At 40.8% G+C, this 16,198-nt stretch overlaps 1 protein-coding gene across 1 annotated transcript; it reads left to right on the forward strand.

Annotated features, from left to right (window-relative positions):
* Positions 1 to 8,442: 8,442 nt before the first annotated feature.
* LOC120295853 (omega-hydroxypalmitate O-feruloyl transferase-like) lies at positions 8,443 to 9,294 on the forward strand. Its single transcript, XM_039317452.1, has one exon. The coding sequence runs from the start codon at positions 8,443 to 8,445 to the stop codon at positions 9,292 to 9,294; it is 852 nt and encodes a 283-aa protein (XP_039173386.1).
* The last annotated feature ends 6,904 nt before the right edge of the window (positions 9,295 to 16,198 follow it).

The following is a 16,198-nucleotide window of genomic DNA, read 5'->3' on the forward strand; positions in this document are numbered from 1 at the left end:
TTTGAAAGAGAGTGGGGAAGGGGCGAGCGGGAGAAGAAGCGTGCAGAGAACGATAAAGCATTTAATGAAGAAGAGAGATGGGGGGACGCAAAACCTTCTCTGGTTTAAATTAGAACGTGAGAGAGCCGAGGAGCCGACGTGGATCGACACTTGTCCAGGTGTCACGCCCGAATGGTTCGGGGCACGGATTGCGTGGCACCGTTAGGGTACCTAATATTTTCTCCTCCAATGTTTCCCTCTCTTACGCTGTTCAGGTCCTCATCTTCCGGCTCGAAGACGGCGACGAGCGGGCGAGCTCGTGTCAGATCGGGCTATATGGTATGCCGCCTTCGTATCTTCGAGCTGGGATCTTCGGGCAAGGGAGGATCGAACCGAAAAAGAAACTCACCGGCGACGCAGAGATTTGGGAGCGAAAGATGGCGTGCTCGAGGGCGTTGGCCAGAGGTCGTCGGAGAGGGTTCGAGCGTGGTAGAGCTGCTGGAGATCTCCTTCTCGCTCTCGAGTTTCGCTCTCCTCCTCAACTCTCGCTCGAATCTCCCTCTGTTCTCCGAACCTTCCTCGTTCGATTCTCGCGACCGTGCGAGAGAGGAGCGCACTTGACCAGCCTCCCCTCCGGTCCTTCACCGCCGCGGCGTCACCTCCTCCGCCGCCGGAACGCTGCCACCGCCGAAGATCTCGAGCACAGTCGCTTCTCTCTCGCTCTCTCTGGCTCCCACGAGCAGATCTCCACCGTCTCCTTCTCGGCGGCGCGCTCCCTCTCGGTTTCCGGCCGAACCCCTCGAGAAGCAGCCCTCACCCTTTCTCTCCTTCGTTTTCGGACGAAGAAGAGGCCCTCTCGATCTCGCTCCTTCTTTCTCTCCCGGTTTAACTGACCGGATCTCTCTTTCTTCTCTCTTCTCTCCCCACGTTCTCTTCCTAGCTCTCCCCCTTTTGAGCTCGTCTCCCTCCAAGGACGGTGCCGGCTGCCGCCAGCCTGCTCAGACCGCGCGACATTCCTCTCGTCCTCGCTCGCACGCTGTCCTTTCCCTCCTCGGCTCCCCGGCGACACCCCCGTTTTGAGAAAGGCGGAACATTTCATGAGCGGACAGCGTTACAGAAAGACCCAGTGATCGCTGTTGACACCGCGACGGTTCATTGCTTCGCTTCGAAACCTTTTGAAAAAGCGCAAGACGAAGAAAGCAGTGGCTGTTTTTCGCGGGACGAGGTTTTTGACAGGAGCGTCGCGAACGGACGAGACGACGTCGGATGGAGCCGAGGAACGTTAAGCCTTTGATTTCAAACTTTTTTCCAGTACGAGATCAAAGCTTTTGCTCCCCTTTTCTCCTTTTTGTTATTTTCTTTTTTTTTAAAGATTGGCCCAGTTTGTTCAAGCTTGCTGAAAAGTCAAAAAGAAACTTTTTGTTATTAATTACACGAATGAATATTCATTATATTCATCTTAGCTAATGTACTTATTATGGTACATTTGTATTATACATTCTAAGTACATCTCCCTATACAATGAATGTTCGTCTCCTATTCAATACATATATCATTCGATACATTGATAATAATAATAAGTACATTCTTGTTTTTATTTAGAGATGTTTGACAAAGAAACATTTATTTAGACCAAACTTCACTATAAATCAACCCTAGTTGACCCCGAGTTTTTAGTTGTTGTAGCAAATTGCCTCGGACATTTTAATTTTTCTCAATGAGCCCTGTAGGTATTAAAAATCAATTGCAATACCTACCCTATGCCTAATTATGGAAGACAAATTTGTTATATAAGTATATACATATAAAAAAAAGTGAAAAAATAATTCAGAAATATATTACATGTAGGAGCATGTGACTTGGGTTTCTGAGAAAATTTGACCGGAGTCAATACTGCATATCGATACAATTCTTAAACATAAATACTCCATATTTTTGAACTGATGTATGTAGATAACGTACAATCAAGACATGTAAGAAAAATTGAGCTAGAGAATGCTGAGGGGCATATTGTAAAAAATTTCAGGTTGGGGCGAATTGCAAAAATTGACGTGTCGAGGGCAACTTAACACAATCCCAAGAACTTGGGGGCCAAATGCAATTCCCCAGCAAAATATGACAAGAAGGTACTGAAAAGAGAAGCACGAACGGCCTAAGGGAAAACTAGTTCTTAAAGATTCGGGGGGAGCTTCCTTTTCTCATTAATGTCAAACCCTTTTTCACAAGATAATTCAAGAGGAGCAGGATACATGGCGGAGGACAAAAGGTGGGATGAATCATTGCACTGCTTTGAACTGAGGTTGAATGAGGTCAAAAGAAAGATCGTTGAAAAAGGTAATAATAGTAAATCCAAGGGCTATGTGTCTTAAGTTAGCATTTGACTGAAAAGTTGGTCAGATCCCGTTAAAAGTGCCATCCACTGTGAATAAATAAAAAGTTTAGCGCTGATAATAAGAATCAAAGTGCAGCAACTTGATTGCAAAGTCTATGGTTGCGTGTATTTTGTTATAAATCCACGGTTGAGAAAACTATGATAATTTTTATTGATTACAAAAATAAATGAATGAAAAATATTTTCATTATCAGTGAAAATGTCTAGGTATATATTGCTTTTAATAATGAAATCTTTTTTCATTGACTAATTTTTCAAACCGATATAATCAATTATTAATTTTTGTAAAATTATTTACTTTTGAATAACTATCTGTGAAATTTACTCCCGTTTTGATTTAAGTAATTTGATGAATTTTTTTCTCCTCCAATATTATATCTAAATGATTAGTAGAGAATCTATGGATAAAGAGTAAAAGTTGCATGTGGTTATTTTTTTTAAACTTATAGAATGAAAAGGTTTATGATAAAATAACCTTACTTACGACTTTCGTATTTTATTTTACTGATTTTTTTTTCTTTGCAATGTTATCCACAGGGTGGGTTCCAAAATTCTCGAACAAACATTTGAGCATGAAAGCAAGGATGGTACATTGTGTGAACAGTGTGTATCTTGTATCTGACCAAATTGACTTGTAGATACTTGTGAATCTGAATATATTCTTATGGGTGATGGTGAATACATATGTTTTACCCAGCTAAGTGGGATTTTTTAAATTAGCAAAAATTATGAGTCAGTCAAAACAAAAATAAAAAATGAAAGACACTTATTTGGAACAACAATATAATTTTTTTTTATGTTTAATGTAAAAAAGTTTAAACATCTTTATTGCGAAAGAAAATATACGTAGGGTTTCAATTACCAGCATCATTGACGTAAAACATTTTTCATACTTGCAGCCATGAAAGAAAAATATCCATCATTTAAGAAAATTCACATGTCAAAGTTATATCTTGAATACGTGTTAGTATATTGACTTTCCTTGTGGAGAAACTTTTTGCACGCCAAGGTACTTAGAAAGTGAAAATTTGTAAATATATAGACAAATGAATATTAGATTTTAAGTCAAGTAATGCTTATTAGTGTGCAATGACAATCAAAAGAGACCGACAATTTTTTTTTGGTTATAATCAAGGAGTACACTTTCAATTACTTGGAAGCCCATGGACTACTTGCAAGCCATGTGGATTGACGCCTTTGGCTTATACAAATGACTCTAACTTAGAATAGTTTGTATGCAATTAAGAAATAATAGATAATTATTGACATGAAATAGATCATTATTGACACAAATATTCATATATAATTTTTGCATAATCTTTTAAAATTTGAATATTTTTATTTTTTTTATTTGACCGGAAAGTTAAAAAGTTATTTTTGACTTTTGATGAGTCTAGATAATGAACCCTAATCTCAATTAACACTTCGCTTAACTAATATAATTCAAAATAAGAGTGTTTGTTTGAGAGAAAATTTTATGAAAAAGGAAAACACTTTTAAAAATATTGTTTTTCAGGAAAATGGTTGATTTTCCTTTATATGGTGATATGTGATCAAAGCTGCTTTTAATATTTAGATCTCATTTGAAAAATGTTTTCAATCTCATGAAAAAAATCATTTTTTAAATATGTTTTTATTTTTTTCTTTGTCTTTCCTTCTTCCTCCCTCACTAGTCGCGAGGCCTCGATGACAACTACAACAAGCCACTGGCACCATCGCTGAGGCTCGACAAGGGTGGACCTGGCTGACTTCGGGCAAGGTCGCGCTCTAACTTCTTGTAGCGAGGTTGAGCTCGCCAGTCTTGGCAAGCTCAAGCCTTCTCCGATTTTAGCCTTACTGGCTTGCACTTGTGACTGGCTACTAAGGCCCAATGATTGGCAAAGAAGAAACAAAGAAAGTAAAAGAGAAAAAGAAATTTGAAATTTTGAAATTTGATTTTTTAAATAAAAGAATTAAAATATTGAAAAATTCAAGATGAACAATTATGAAAAGTTTTTTCATCTCCTTAGATTTATGAATTCACTTTTTTAATTTTATGTATAAATATTTTCCTTGACCAAAAAGTGTCATTAATTCACTAATCATGTTTTTACAAACGAAACAGGTGAAACTTCGGACCCTAGAAAAAATCGACATTAGATTCCTCCACAAGTCCATCCAATTGCATGGACTTGTGAAAGAAACTCGTGGTCAAAATGTCGCCATCATTTTTATAAGATAATGCAGAAAAATGAGATTTTAAACTAATCCATATGACCAAATAGCTCCATAGCTTGAGACATGTAGATATTGCTTTTGTCGAAGTTGTTTGCATTAACAAGCAAATTGTACACCACCACCCATGGTGGCCGCGTTGGTTTTGACCTTAGTACCCCACTGCCGGGGGAGGAGTTTGAAACTTCGCGTGGTCGATGCTTCAATGCAAACGCGATTCACCTGTGGCTGGGTCAGTGGTGGGGGCCCAGTTCACCCCAGGTTTCTTCGCCATGGGCACGAGATGTTCCCTGGGTCATCAAAAAAAAAAAATTGTACAACAAGCGGATGCATTGTAACAAGAAAATTCCAACAACTATTTTCCAGATTTGAGCCTTGTCTCTAAATCTCCTTCTGGTTCAAACCAAAAGGTATATAGAATTGATAAAATATATATAAAATACCTCTGTTTTCACCAAAGCCCACAAATAATTAAATTTAACTCGGGCAAAGAAGCAGGAAATGAGAAGTCAACGAACATCGGAGCTACGCGAGAACTCGTCGTGAATATCACGAGTGCGGTCATCGTTTCTCCAGCGAGGGAAAAGGCCTGCGGGCTCTACTCTGTCTCTAACCTCGACCAGACCTACCCTCACATGATCGAGATCGTGTTCGCCTTCAAAGGCGAAGGGAGGGGAAGCTGTTCCACTGCGACCGAGACGATCAGAGCGTCGCTGGCTGAGGTATTGGTCGACTTCTATCCGTTCGCAGGTAGACTTGTCATGGGCAGTGATGGGAAGATGGCAGCAACATGCACCGGGGAAGGTGTCTTGTTCGTCGAAGCGATGTCGGACGACGAGATCAGGATGCTAGGCGATATTAGCGTCGCCAATCCTGGGACACTGAGAAAACTTGTGAACCACAGCGACGGAGCCCAGACCATAGTGGAAGAATCTTTGCTCACCGTGCAGGTAATGTTTCCAGAGATTTGTTTTCTGATGTAAACACCCGCTTATAGTGTATGTATAATCCAGGTGACGACATTCAAGTGCGGAGGGATAACCGTCGGCATGTTGGAACCAAAAGGACTTGGAGGGAGAGAGTACACACACAAAGAGATATTATATTACACAATATGCCTTACAAAGGCTGAATGGAGTACACACATAAACTTTGCTAAGTTTTAAAACTCTCTAAAATCTCACTCTCTTACTGTCTCTCTCCCTACTCTAAATAAACTAACGTAACCCTATATTTATAAGCATCTTCACCACATGGACTTCAAACTTGCAAGAGTTAAAGTTGAACTTTTCTTCTTAGCAGTCAAAATTTGTGGGCTGCGTTTCCTTCACGTGCAAGTACTAGCAAAGTTAAACTTTGCTTCTTGCTCCTTGAAGGCTCCAGTAACAATTATACTATTATTTTAATATGTGCCCATTCATTCCTTCATGGGAACACTTGCTGCCCACGTCCAGACTTCATGCATAATGGACTTCTTGTTTTTATATTAGGTGTTGACTCCAACACTCTCCCTCAACACCTAATACTCTTCTTCTATAGCATTTGATATTCATCTTCTTCAGTTGCCTCGGCAACTGTGACTTCCAACTGAGCTTTGCGAAGCTCGGATTTCATCAATGCTATTTCACTTTGCGTATCAGTCTCTTTTTCCTTCTCATGGAGCTTTTTTTCTACAATCTTCCATTTGTTTTTGCCCCTGGGAATCTTTTTCTCTGGGCAACATTTCTTGAGCCTTTGCAATTTCTTGAGCTCATACCGGAGCTTCTCGTGCTCCATTTCTTTGAGCTTGAGCTCCTTGTCCTTTTGCTTCAGCATTTCATCCTTCTCTTTCAACATCTCCCGCATCTCTTGCAGTTCCTTCTCACAACTGCTTGTTGAAGCTGCTTCTTGCTTCTTCGAGCTTGCCCATGGCTTGCTCTTCTTTGGGGATGTCTCAATGGCTATCACATCATCTGCCTTGATGATACCGGTGGCTACAGGCTCTTCTTGCTCCTCTGCTGCAACAATCGCTTGGAGACTCCATTCTTCTTTACTATGGTTCTTCTTCTTGGTAAAAGTTGTAGCAACTTGTTTTACCTGCTTGAACCAACAGACTCTAGCAAAGTGGCCTACTTTGCCACAAATGTAGCACTGCTTGCTATGCCTTTTGTTGTCTTTGTCACAGTCTCGGCGTGCTCTCCCTGGTTGAGTGCTCCTCGCTAGTGTTCGCCTTTGCCATTCACTATGACTTTTCCACCGTTTGCCATTCCTAATGCCGACATCATTTTTCCATTGGCTCTTGAAACTTGTTTTATTTCTAGAGAGAGTACGTGCATCATTCACGGTACATGCTAGCACCACATCTTCGTCATCATTGACGATATGTGCATGTTCCGTCACCTCTGCTTGACATTCGGATTTGTAATGTCCGAATTTATTGCACTTGAAACACCTGACTTTTGATTTGTCACGTGTTCTATATCTTCTGGTGAAATTTGAATTTTCACCTTTACCTCGGGTACCTCTACGACCTTGTCCACCTTGATAATCTCCTTGATTTGACTGAACAACCCGACTTTGCAATACCTGCTCAGGATACGAACCGATGGACTTTTGATTCATTCTTTGCTCATGCGAGCATAATGAACCCATCAACCGCTCCAACGTCATGGTTGATATATCTTGGCCTTCTTCGATCGCCGCAACAACGTAGTCAAACCTTTCAGTCAAAGACCTCAAGATTTTTTCTACGACTCGTACATCTTGAAGCTCTTCACCATTAACCCTCAGTTGGTTAACGATGGTTTGTACACGATCAAAGTAAGCCGAGATAGATTCTGAGTCATTCATGCGTAAAGACTCAAAATCTCCTCGAAGTGTTTGGAGTCGCACCCGCCTGACACGATCATCGCCTTTGTAGGATTTTTGCAATATATCCCACGCTTCTTTCGCAGTCTCCGCACTCGATATTTTCTCGTCTCCTCCACGGCTTGAAAGATCGTAAATAATGCTTTCTGATCTTTCTTCCGAGTTTCCACCAATAAATCTTTCTCCGTCTTTCTTAAAGCATCGAATGCTTCGGCATCGGCCACTTCGATGTAGCCGTTCTCCACTAGGTTCCACAAATCTTGGGATTTGAAAAGAACCTTCATCTAGACGGACCAGTTGTTGTAATTCTTTCCGTTCAACTTTGGGAGTAGCAGTTGAACAGAGTTGGTGGAAGCCATTGCTAGCTTTGAGTTCACGATCCTTGATCGACTGCTCTAGGTTCTCGGTCTCCGGCCACTGGTTTTGATACTCCGGTTCTTGACCTCCTAGGCTCTGACACTTCAATCCTTGGCCTGCTCTGGATTCACGATCCCTGACTGCTAGCTTTGACACGGTCCCTGGCCGACTAGCTCTGATACCAATTGTTGGAACCAAAAGGACTTGGAGGGAGAGAGTACACACACAAAGAGATATTATATTACACAATATGCCTTACAAAGGCTTAATGGAGTACACACATAAACTTTGCTAAGTTTTAAAACTCTCTCTAAAATCTCACTCTCTTACTGTCTCTCTCCCTACTCTAAATAAACTAACGTAACCCTATATTTATAAGCATCTTCACCACATGGACTTCAAACTTGCAAGAGTTAAAGTTGAACTTTTCTTCTTAGCAGTCAAAAATTGTGGGCTGCGTTTCCTTCACGTGCAAGTACTAGCAAAGTTAAACTTTGCTTCTTGCTCCTTGAAGGCTTCAGTAACAATTATACTATTATTTTAATATGTGCCCATTCATTCCTTCATGGGAACACTTGCTGCCCACGTCCAGACTTCATGCATAATGGACTTCTTGTTTTTATATTAGGTGTTGACTCCAACACGGCATCGTGATGAATCATGTCCTCGTCGATGGTAAAGCCCTTGCGGACTTCCTAACTTGCTGGAGTGATGTGGCTCAAGGCAGGCCGCCGTCGATTCTTCCCTTTCTCAATCGATCGGTGTTGTGCCCAAGGCAACCTCCGTGTGTCGATCTCCCCCACCATGAATATGCTCCGATAGATCGGCCATCTGAAAAGATAGTCGACTGCCGAACCAAACCCCATGTTTACAGATCATTCGACTTCGAACCACACACTCTCATTCAACTCAAGAAAGTGTCAACAATCACAACCCAAGATGGCTCTTCCATAGTCCCTACGAGCTTCGAAGTCATATCGGCGCTCGTGTGGATTGCACGAACCAAAGCTCTTGGAATGGATCCTCATGAGACAACAAAGCTTCTCACTGCGGTCGATGGTCGACCCAAGTTCGACCCGCCGTTGCCAAGCGGCTACTTTGGGAACGGCATTGCTTGGTCATGCGCCGAGTGCAGTGCGGGCGAACTGACCTTTAAGCCCTTCTTGTTTGCCGTTCAGACCGTGCAAGAGGCGCTCCGATGCGTCACCGAGAGTTACATACGGTCGGCCATCGACCACGTTGAGCTGAACAGGGTTGTGGTCGACTACGAGGGCAACGCTTGCTGCATCAGCAAGTGGAGTCGGCTCTCTTTCTACGAGACGGATTTCGGGTTCGGGAGGCCGTTCCAAGTGGCGCCGACCATGGTCCCCCACAACCTCGTCTTGGTCGCTTCCCAGAGCGAGGAGAGCGACAACTTGGTTGTGTCTCTGGGGCTTCCTCGTGATGCCATGGATGTTTTTTCAAAGTTGATTCAGTCTGAACTCGCTTTGATGAACAAGTACTAATCTCATCCATGGATCTGAGGATTATGAGTGTGGTTGGGTAGATGTGTGAAGTCTAGTTTCTGCGCCTCTAGTTTTCAAGTAGAAATAACACAGTGCAAGTCACTGTGTTGGGATGCTTAATTCCGTTGTATCATTTGAGATGCTTCCATCTATATTGTGATGTACTTTCCTAAAAAAGGGAATGTTATTGATTCAAATGTTAAATTATGAAAGAATAATTATAGCACATACTAGCGGTGTAAAAGCGAGAGGTTTCGCAAATAATTGATTGGACAAAGTGAGTAGTTTCAGGCCATACGAGACCACTCGCGTAAAATTATTTTAACACATGGGCGGTTTATGTTGTACTCTTTCCTTTATGAAATAATCGGTTCATTATGTGACAAGGCCAATTCTCTCGAGATTTTGCTATGCCCTATTTATACGACAGTCCATTGTGTCCCATTATTTTTGTAAGCACATTTTTTAGCCATTATCTATATATATCTTTAGCATTTGGAAGAGTATTGATGGGTTTTCTCTTTCTTCATGCAATGTACCTATTGAATTCAAGGTCGTGTATCTGGAGCACCGACGACGACCTGGCAACAACATATGAACCCTAAAACCAAGAATTCGATACTCTTTGTATAAAGTGCAAATAGTGCATTATTTTAGTAGAATTTTCTTTATGAGAATCAGAAAATAATGTGTCTATCTACGTATGATCGGCTATGATCGGCTTTGTTGTGCATAACATGTTATGTGGTATTGGACCCGAGCAAGTCCTTAAAAGGCTCCCCCGCTCAACCATGTCCCTCCTGGGCTAACGGAGGGTATATATATGTATGATTGGCTTTGTTGTGCATGACATGTTATGTGGTATATATACATAAAATATCTAATAATGTATTCAGTAGTTAATATAGAGTGAAAAAATTGATAATACCATTCACTATAGAGAGTACAACTATTTCAGTTCCATCCAATACAACATGTAGTAAAATGCAATATCGGAGTAATGTTTCTTGGAAGATAATAATTACTTACAAAAGTGACTGAAAAACTCGAGTTGAATTAGATAGAAATAGCCTATGATAATCCAATCCTTTAAAATAAGAAGAAATATTTGATAACGGTAAAGTAAATTCATAAGTAAGGTAAATGAATCCATAAAGTTCAATTATCAACCAAGTGATATGCATTGCATTCATGTGATATTTCCTTATGCTTATTCAACTTCATGATTATTGTCACTTTCTAAAAAAATTCTATAAATACATTATTGTTATAGAGAGCGATGGTGCAAGACTGGAAAAACAATTTTAACAAATAATTTTTTTCAATAATTCTGGAAAAATAAACCCGCATGGGCAAGTGTACCAGTTAATTTCTAATGTATACTCTTGTTCTCTCTATCTAGCTGCCATTTTACTAATAAAAGCTCCTTTTAGAATGGGTGAGTTTTACCGGCGATCATTGAAATTTAGTGTACTATCAAAGGTCATAAAACTGTCTCTTGATCAATCAATGTAAGATCTCTAATTTTTAAATGGATGCACTTTCATTGGAATTCGATCAGTCCTTTGGGGGAAATGATGATATCGTGGCATGGAGCGATTATAAAATCTTACGAAACCACTATTAATTATTGTAAAGACTTAAACTATTATATAAATGCCCAATTCAATATTTAACTATTCTAACATTCCCTCTAATGTATATGTTGGACCTTGGCCTATCACTAGTGGTTGTGGCGTCAATTAGGACTCGAACATAAGGCTTCATGCTTTTTAAAATACAAGATCCCAATCGTTCTACCATTCAAATATCCTTAATTATCTACACATCTTACAAGGGGAAATTAAATACAGGAGTCATCATCAAATATCCTGTATTGACATAGCAAACCTAATTGATGTTTAGGAGTTTATGCTTATAATAGTTTGGTTTCTCGTCTTCATCATTGATTCAAACAGTTGCTCATGCATAATGGTCCCGATTCACTGAGAACGACAATTTAATTATCATACTTGTTCTTGATCTTGTCATATATTATGTTGAGTTGCTTGGTGTAGCTCTGATAGCATTTGTTGGACTTCATGAAAGCGCGACTATAATAAGCACTTTCTCAATATTACAAGAACACTCAATTTAAACTACTCACACAATAGGCATATATTTATTAGGGGTGAGTGGTTCCTGGTTCCATACAAATTCCATCTAAAACCTGAAATTTACCCATCGGAATAAGTTCCTCATTTTTTATTTTTTTTGGAAATTAGAATCTACCCTACATACCCTAGAATTTAGAACCTACCTTGTTATAGGTTCCACGATCAGTTCTAAAGTCTACCCAAGTTCCACCTATATTATTAATTGAACGATTGTAATGAATTAAAACCTTTAATGACCATCATTTGCTTCTATAATTCATTGACCATAAAGACACATGGAAAATATGAGCATCAATAAAGTAAAAGTATTAATCATAAAATATAAGCTCAAACTAGTGCTTCCAAATTATACACTTATCATCAAACAATATAGAATATCGTAAGATCGTGCGAAGACATGTACCAAGAAAGACATTAAAACTTGTTCTGGTTCTAGTTTACAAGTTCCAGGTTCCAAGTCCTGTAATTAAGAACTTGGAACCTACCTATCCAAATAGATTCATCATTTTTTGGAACTTAGAATCTACTATGCATACTTTAGAATATGAAATCTACAGGTTCCCACAAGTCCGGTTCTCAAGTTTTAAATTTTACCATGAAACCATACTTACCCCTAATCTTTATGCCCCAACACTAAATGGAGTCTCTGCACTTACACCTCACACTCTACACCACTCTCTCCACTGCTCACCACACGCTACCCAGCACGCTCCTCTCTTCTTTCTCTACACGACTCTTACTTCTCACATGCACACACAGCGCCCTCTACACAACACACTGTAAAGACCCCACTCACTACACAAGACCCCTATGCCATTAAATGGAGCACTAGCTCCTTTTTATAGGCTGTTTAAGTCGGTTCATTAACCGACCTTGCCATCTTTCTTACAAATTTCTTTTATTATTTTATATAGCAACTTGCCTAAAAGGTGGAGTGCAGCAACTTGCCAACTTGTATAAAAATATGGTCAAACATGTGGCTGCGAAGTGAGGAGAGAATTCGAGAGAGAGAGGCGGTGATTGATTCAACATAATAGACCCGATCTCTTACGTGGAGGTAACAATCCATCATTTAGTGAATGAACAATTCTCCCACCGAGCATCATTCAAAGAAAGAATACATCTCATACCTAACTCTCTAATCATTGAGTTGAATTCGAGCACCAACAGCGAGGCTGCACTCGTGAAAGAGTTTTTGCCTCGCTGAACCTATGCACGGGTTACAGTCTGCGGGTCCAAGCATGCCGCTACTCTCTCTCGGGAGACGAGCTATAATAGTTGTACCTACAAGTAGCTATGTTAAGTTGTCCAGGACCACATTCACTGCAGTTGCATACTCAGGTTGACACTTTAACCATGTCCTTAATAAAATTATCTGGATTGAACTCGCAGGAGCACCAAGTTCGGCCCAGCCCATTGAAAATCCTAATGGCCTAAAATCACATGATATAAGTACATGGGGTGTGCTAAACTAAGAAATATTGCAATATTTAATCAAATTTGGAGGCAATAAAGGACAATTATTCTTAAGAGTTTTAATAGAATGACAATAAGAGGAGACGATATATTCTTTTGGTCCAAATTAGGAAGGTAAGGCAATAAAGGATATTTATTCTCCACCTTGTGCCGCTCACTGAATGGAGTTGTGTAAAAATGAGTGGCACCACTTGTGAACACGATATTTTCTCCTAAAATTGAGTCTATATGAACGTGTTATCAAGACATTCATGGGGAGGGAGACAAGAATATACAAGAACACGCTCCAAATAAGGAAATGTTGAAGCGAAGGAGGGCGAAGCCTCTGTCCTCTCATGGCCTCCACTCGCGTCATTTACACCCCCTATCCAGACGACGTTGTAGCAGCTCCCTTTACTGCCGCCTCCCCGCCTGTTCCAATAGCTTCCAGCAGCCTCGGTGACTTGTCCAGTAACAACTCCAGGCAAGATCCAGCAGTCTCAGGGCTTCAGGCCATTGCCTAACATCCACCAGCGATCTCCAACAACGATGGCAGCTCCTCCAGCGAAGTGGTGTTGCTCCCGTCCAGCCCCATGCCTGCTCGCTTCCCAGCAACGTTGGTGGCCCATGCCACGCCCAGCTAGCCTTCACTGCCACCGGAGCTTCCCTGCTGGCCTCTGTCCAGTATAATGTCTTCTCTGCATGGCCAGACCAGCCTGAGCCTCGCCAAGTCACTGCGACTGGTCCTTCCCTGTCATCACCTCACCGTCGCGCTCCACTGCAATCTGCTCCTTATGTTCGTGGTACAACCAGCAGCAGCGCCTTTCCAGCCCGTCAGCTTTGGCTGGTTGTCCAGCACATCCAGAGAGCACCATAGCCACGCCTCCAACTGTCCACAGCTTCTCCGCAGCACCTAACGATTTTCCTGCAGGTTTCTCGATGCCTCAGTGTCGCGACCAATTTTTTCGGGTGTGGATCACCTAAAGTTTGGCTAATGGATTGTTAAGCCTAGACTTAAGTTTGGCTAATGGATTGTTAAGCCTAGAGTTAACGTAGGCTCTCCCAAGCCCATACCAATTCGCGACTTAGGTTTAAGTTCTTAACATGCAATTGATGCATTGATTTTCAATTAGGAGTCGCCACTAATCTATTTTTGGTGGGTCGATTAGAAACCCAAGTAAAATAACGGGAGAATTATTTTACTCCTACGAACCAGAGACTATGGGTACGGGGAGTTGGTTATACTAGATTCCTCTAATGCCCTTTCGGTACCATTATTTTATTTTCAAAAATGTTTTGCAAGCAGCTTGAATTGATTTTAAATTTATTTCCCTAACATGTGAGGTTATCATGCGCGTGCACAAACCACCAATTTAACACCCAGATAAACAATAAATAAATTGCAAAAACTTACCTCCAAGCAACGAAAGCATCTGCGTTTTTAGATCAGAATTCACATCAACATGCAATATAATTAAATGACCTAATTCTAATAACATGCAATTTCTAATTAAATGGACCTAACAACAATCACTAAATGACATGCATTTCATGAATCTAATTCTATATGACATGCAATGACATTTTTTTTTTGTGTTTTTTATAAAAAAATTCATAATTAAAAATCTAACTAAAGTGAGGTATTATCTATCTTAAGTTAGGAAATAGACTAATCCGAATCCTATCTTAACTCAAAAATTTATCTCGACATGCAATTTAATTCAAGGATATTATCTAACCTAGATACCATCTAAACATGCGTTCTAATATAATCGAAAAGAATCTAACTATTCTATCATGCAATTCTATCTAGGAAATTTATTGTAATTTACATGATATGCAAATGCAATCTTTTTGTATTTTCGGGATAAATAAAGCAATTAAAAGATAAACACCAAATCATTCAAAATCATCAAAGATATCATACATCGTTCGAATCAGGAACAATATCCAAATCAGCTTGATTATTTCGCTAATAAAATCGATAGATTGATCTTAAGCCTTAAAGATCAAGATATCAATTTTATTCTCAGATTTATTATTCCATCTAAAGCCTTATAGATAGAATAAAAATCCGTATGCGGTTGCGAATTAGGCAATAAATCTTAACCGGAAATACCTTCATAATTCAAATATGCAGGTAAGATATTAAAAAGCATGTATTAGGCAATAAAATATCCAAATCAAATTTAGATAAGATAATTACTGATTCCACAAATAATGTTACCGAATTTGAACTGAACGGGATCCGCTCGACGGGTGAACGGCGATGTGTGGCGGTGCTCAGCGGTGTGGTGTGCACGGTCAAGGGGTGCAGCATGGTGGTAGCTCGATCAGGGAAAGGTTGTTGCTGGAGGTGCCGGAGGACAAGTATTGCTCAGAGATTCGCTGGGATTACCGGGGCGGTGACTGGATTCGGTCAAGGAAGACCTGCACTAATAAAAATTCAAACGAAAGCAAAATAACTGGATCGGTGGGGGTCTCGGGCACGTCAAGGACGCCTGGAAAATCTACAAGAAAGTCGTCAAGCGTGGCCATTGAACTTTGATTTTACCGATGAGTCACCAAATCAGGTGAGAACTCTCGGATATACAAATCTCTTCGTGAGTCTGAGCCTCCAATGAAGACTTTGACCAAGCTCTTAGCCCACTTCTTTGTCTCAAAAGGAATAAAAAATATGACGTCTTCTGTGCATGCAATGAGCGATGAAACCGTGGGATAACACGCCAAAAAGCCTATAGGAACAATAAAAATCAGGACTTCACAGGATCGGTCTCCATCGTATGGAATCAAACACGTTGCCGCAACTTGATGTGACCCGACCAAAATTGCTCGTTGCAGGAAACTCGCTGGAAAGACCCGCAAGAGACACCTTCACACAAATCTGAAATTTTAGATGGCTTGCTGGTGTCGTCAGCGACGTGATGGGCAGCGGCGGCACACCGGAGCGGCAAGCTCAGTCGTCGTCGGCTTGGGCTGTGGATCACAAACAGCAGCAACTTGGGCTTGCGGCAGCAGTGCGAGTGGTAAATCGGTAACAAGATCCTGCAGCGTTGCGTTGGCGTGAAGCTTATGGCAAAAAAAATCGTCGAGTCGCGGAGATGTAGGGGCTCGGTAGCAGTCGTCTAAGGAAGAAGACGACCCACACCCTGTCTCTCCATCTCGTGTGTTCTCTCTGAAATTATCAATTTCCCAGCCACCCCGATTTCTCCTTTTGACTTTTTCTCTCTAAAGCTCTCTCTATGTGCCGTGTATTCAAAGTCCTCCCTTTTCAGAATTGTGGCCGTATGTGT

The sequence above is a fragment of the Eucalyptus grandis genome, chromosome 7, assembly GCF_016545825.1.
Source record: "Eucalyptus grandis isolate ANBG69807.140 chromosome 7, ASM1654582v1, whole genome shotgun sequence".
Lineage (NCBI taxonomy): Eukaryota > Viridiplantae > Streptophyta > Magnoliopsida > Myrtales > Myrtaceae > Eucalyptus > Eucalyptus grandis.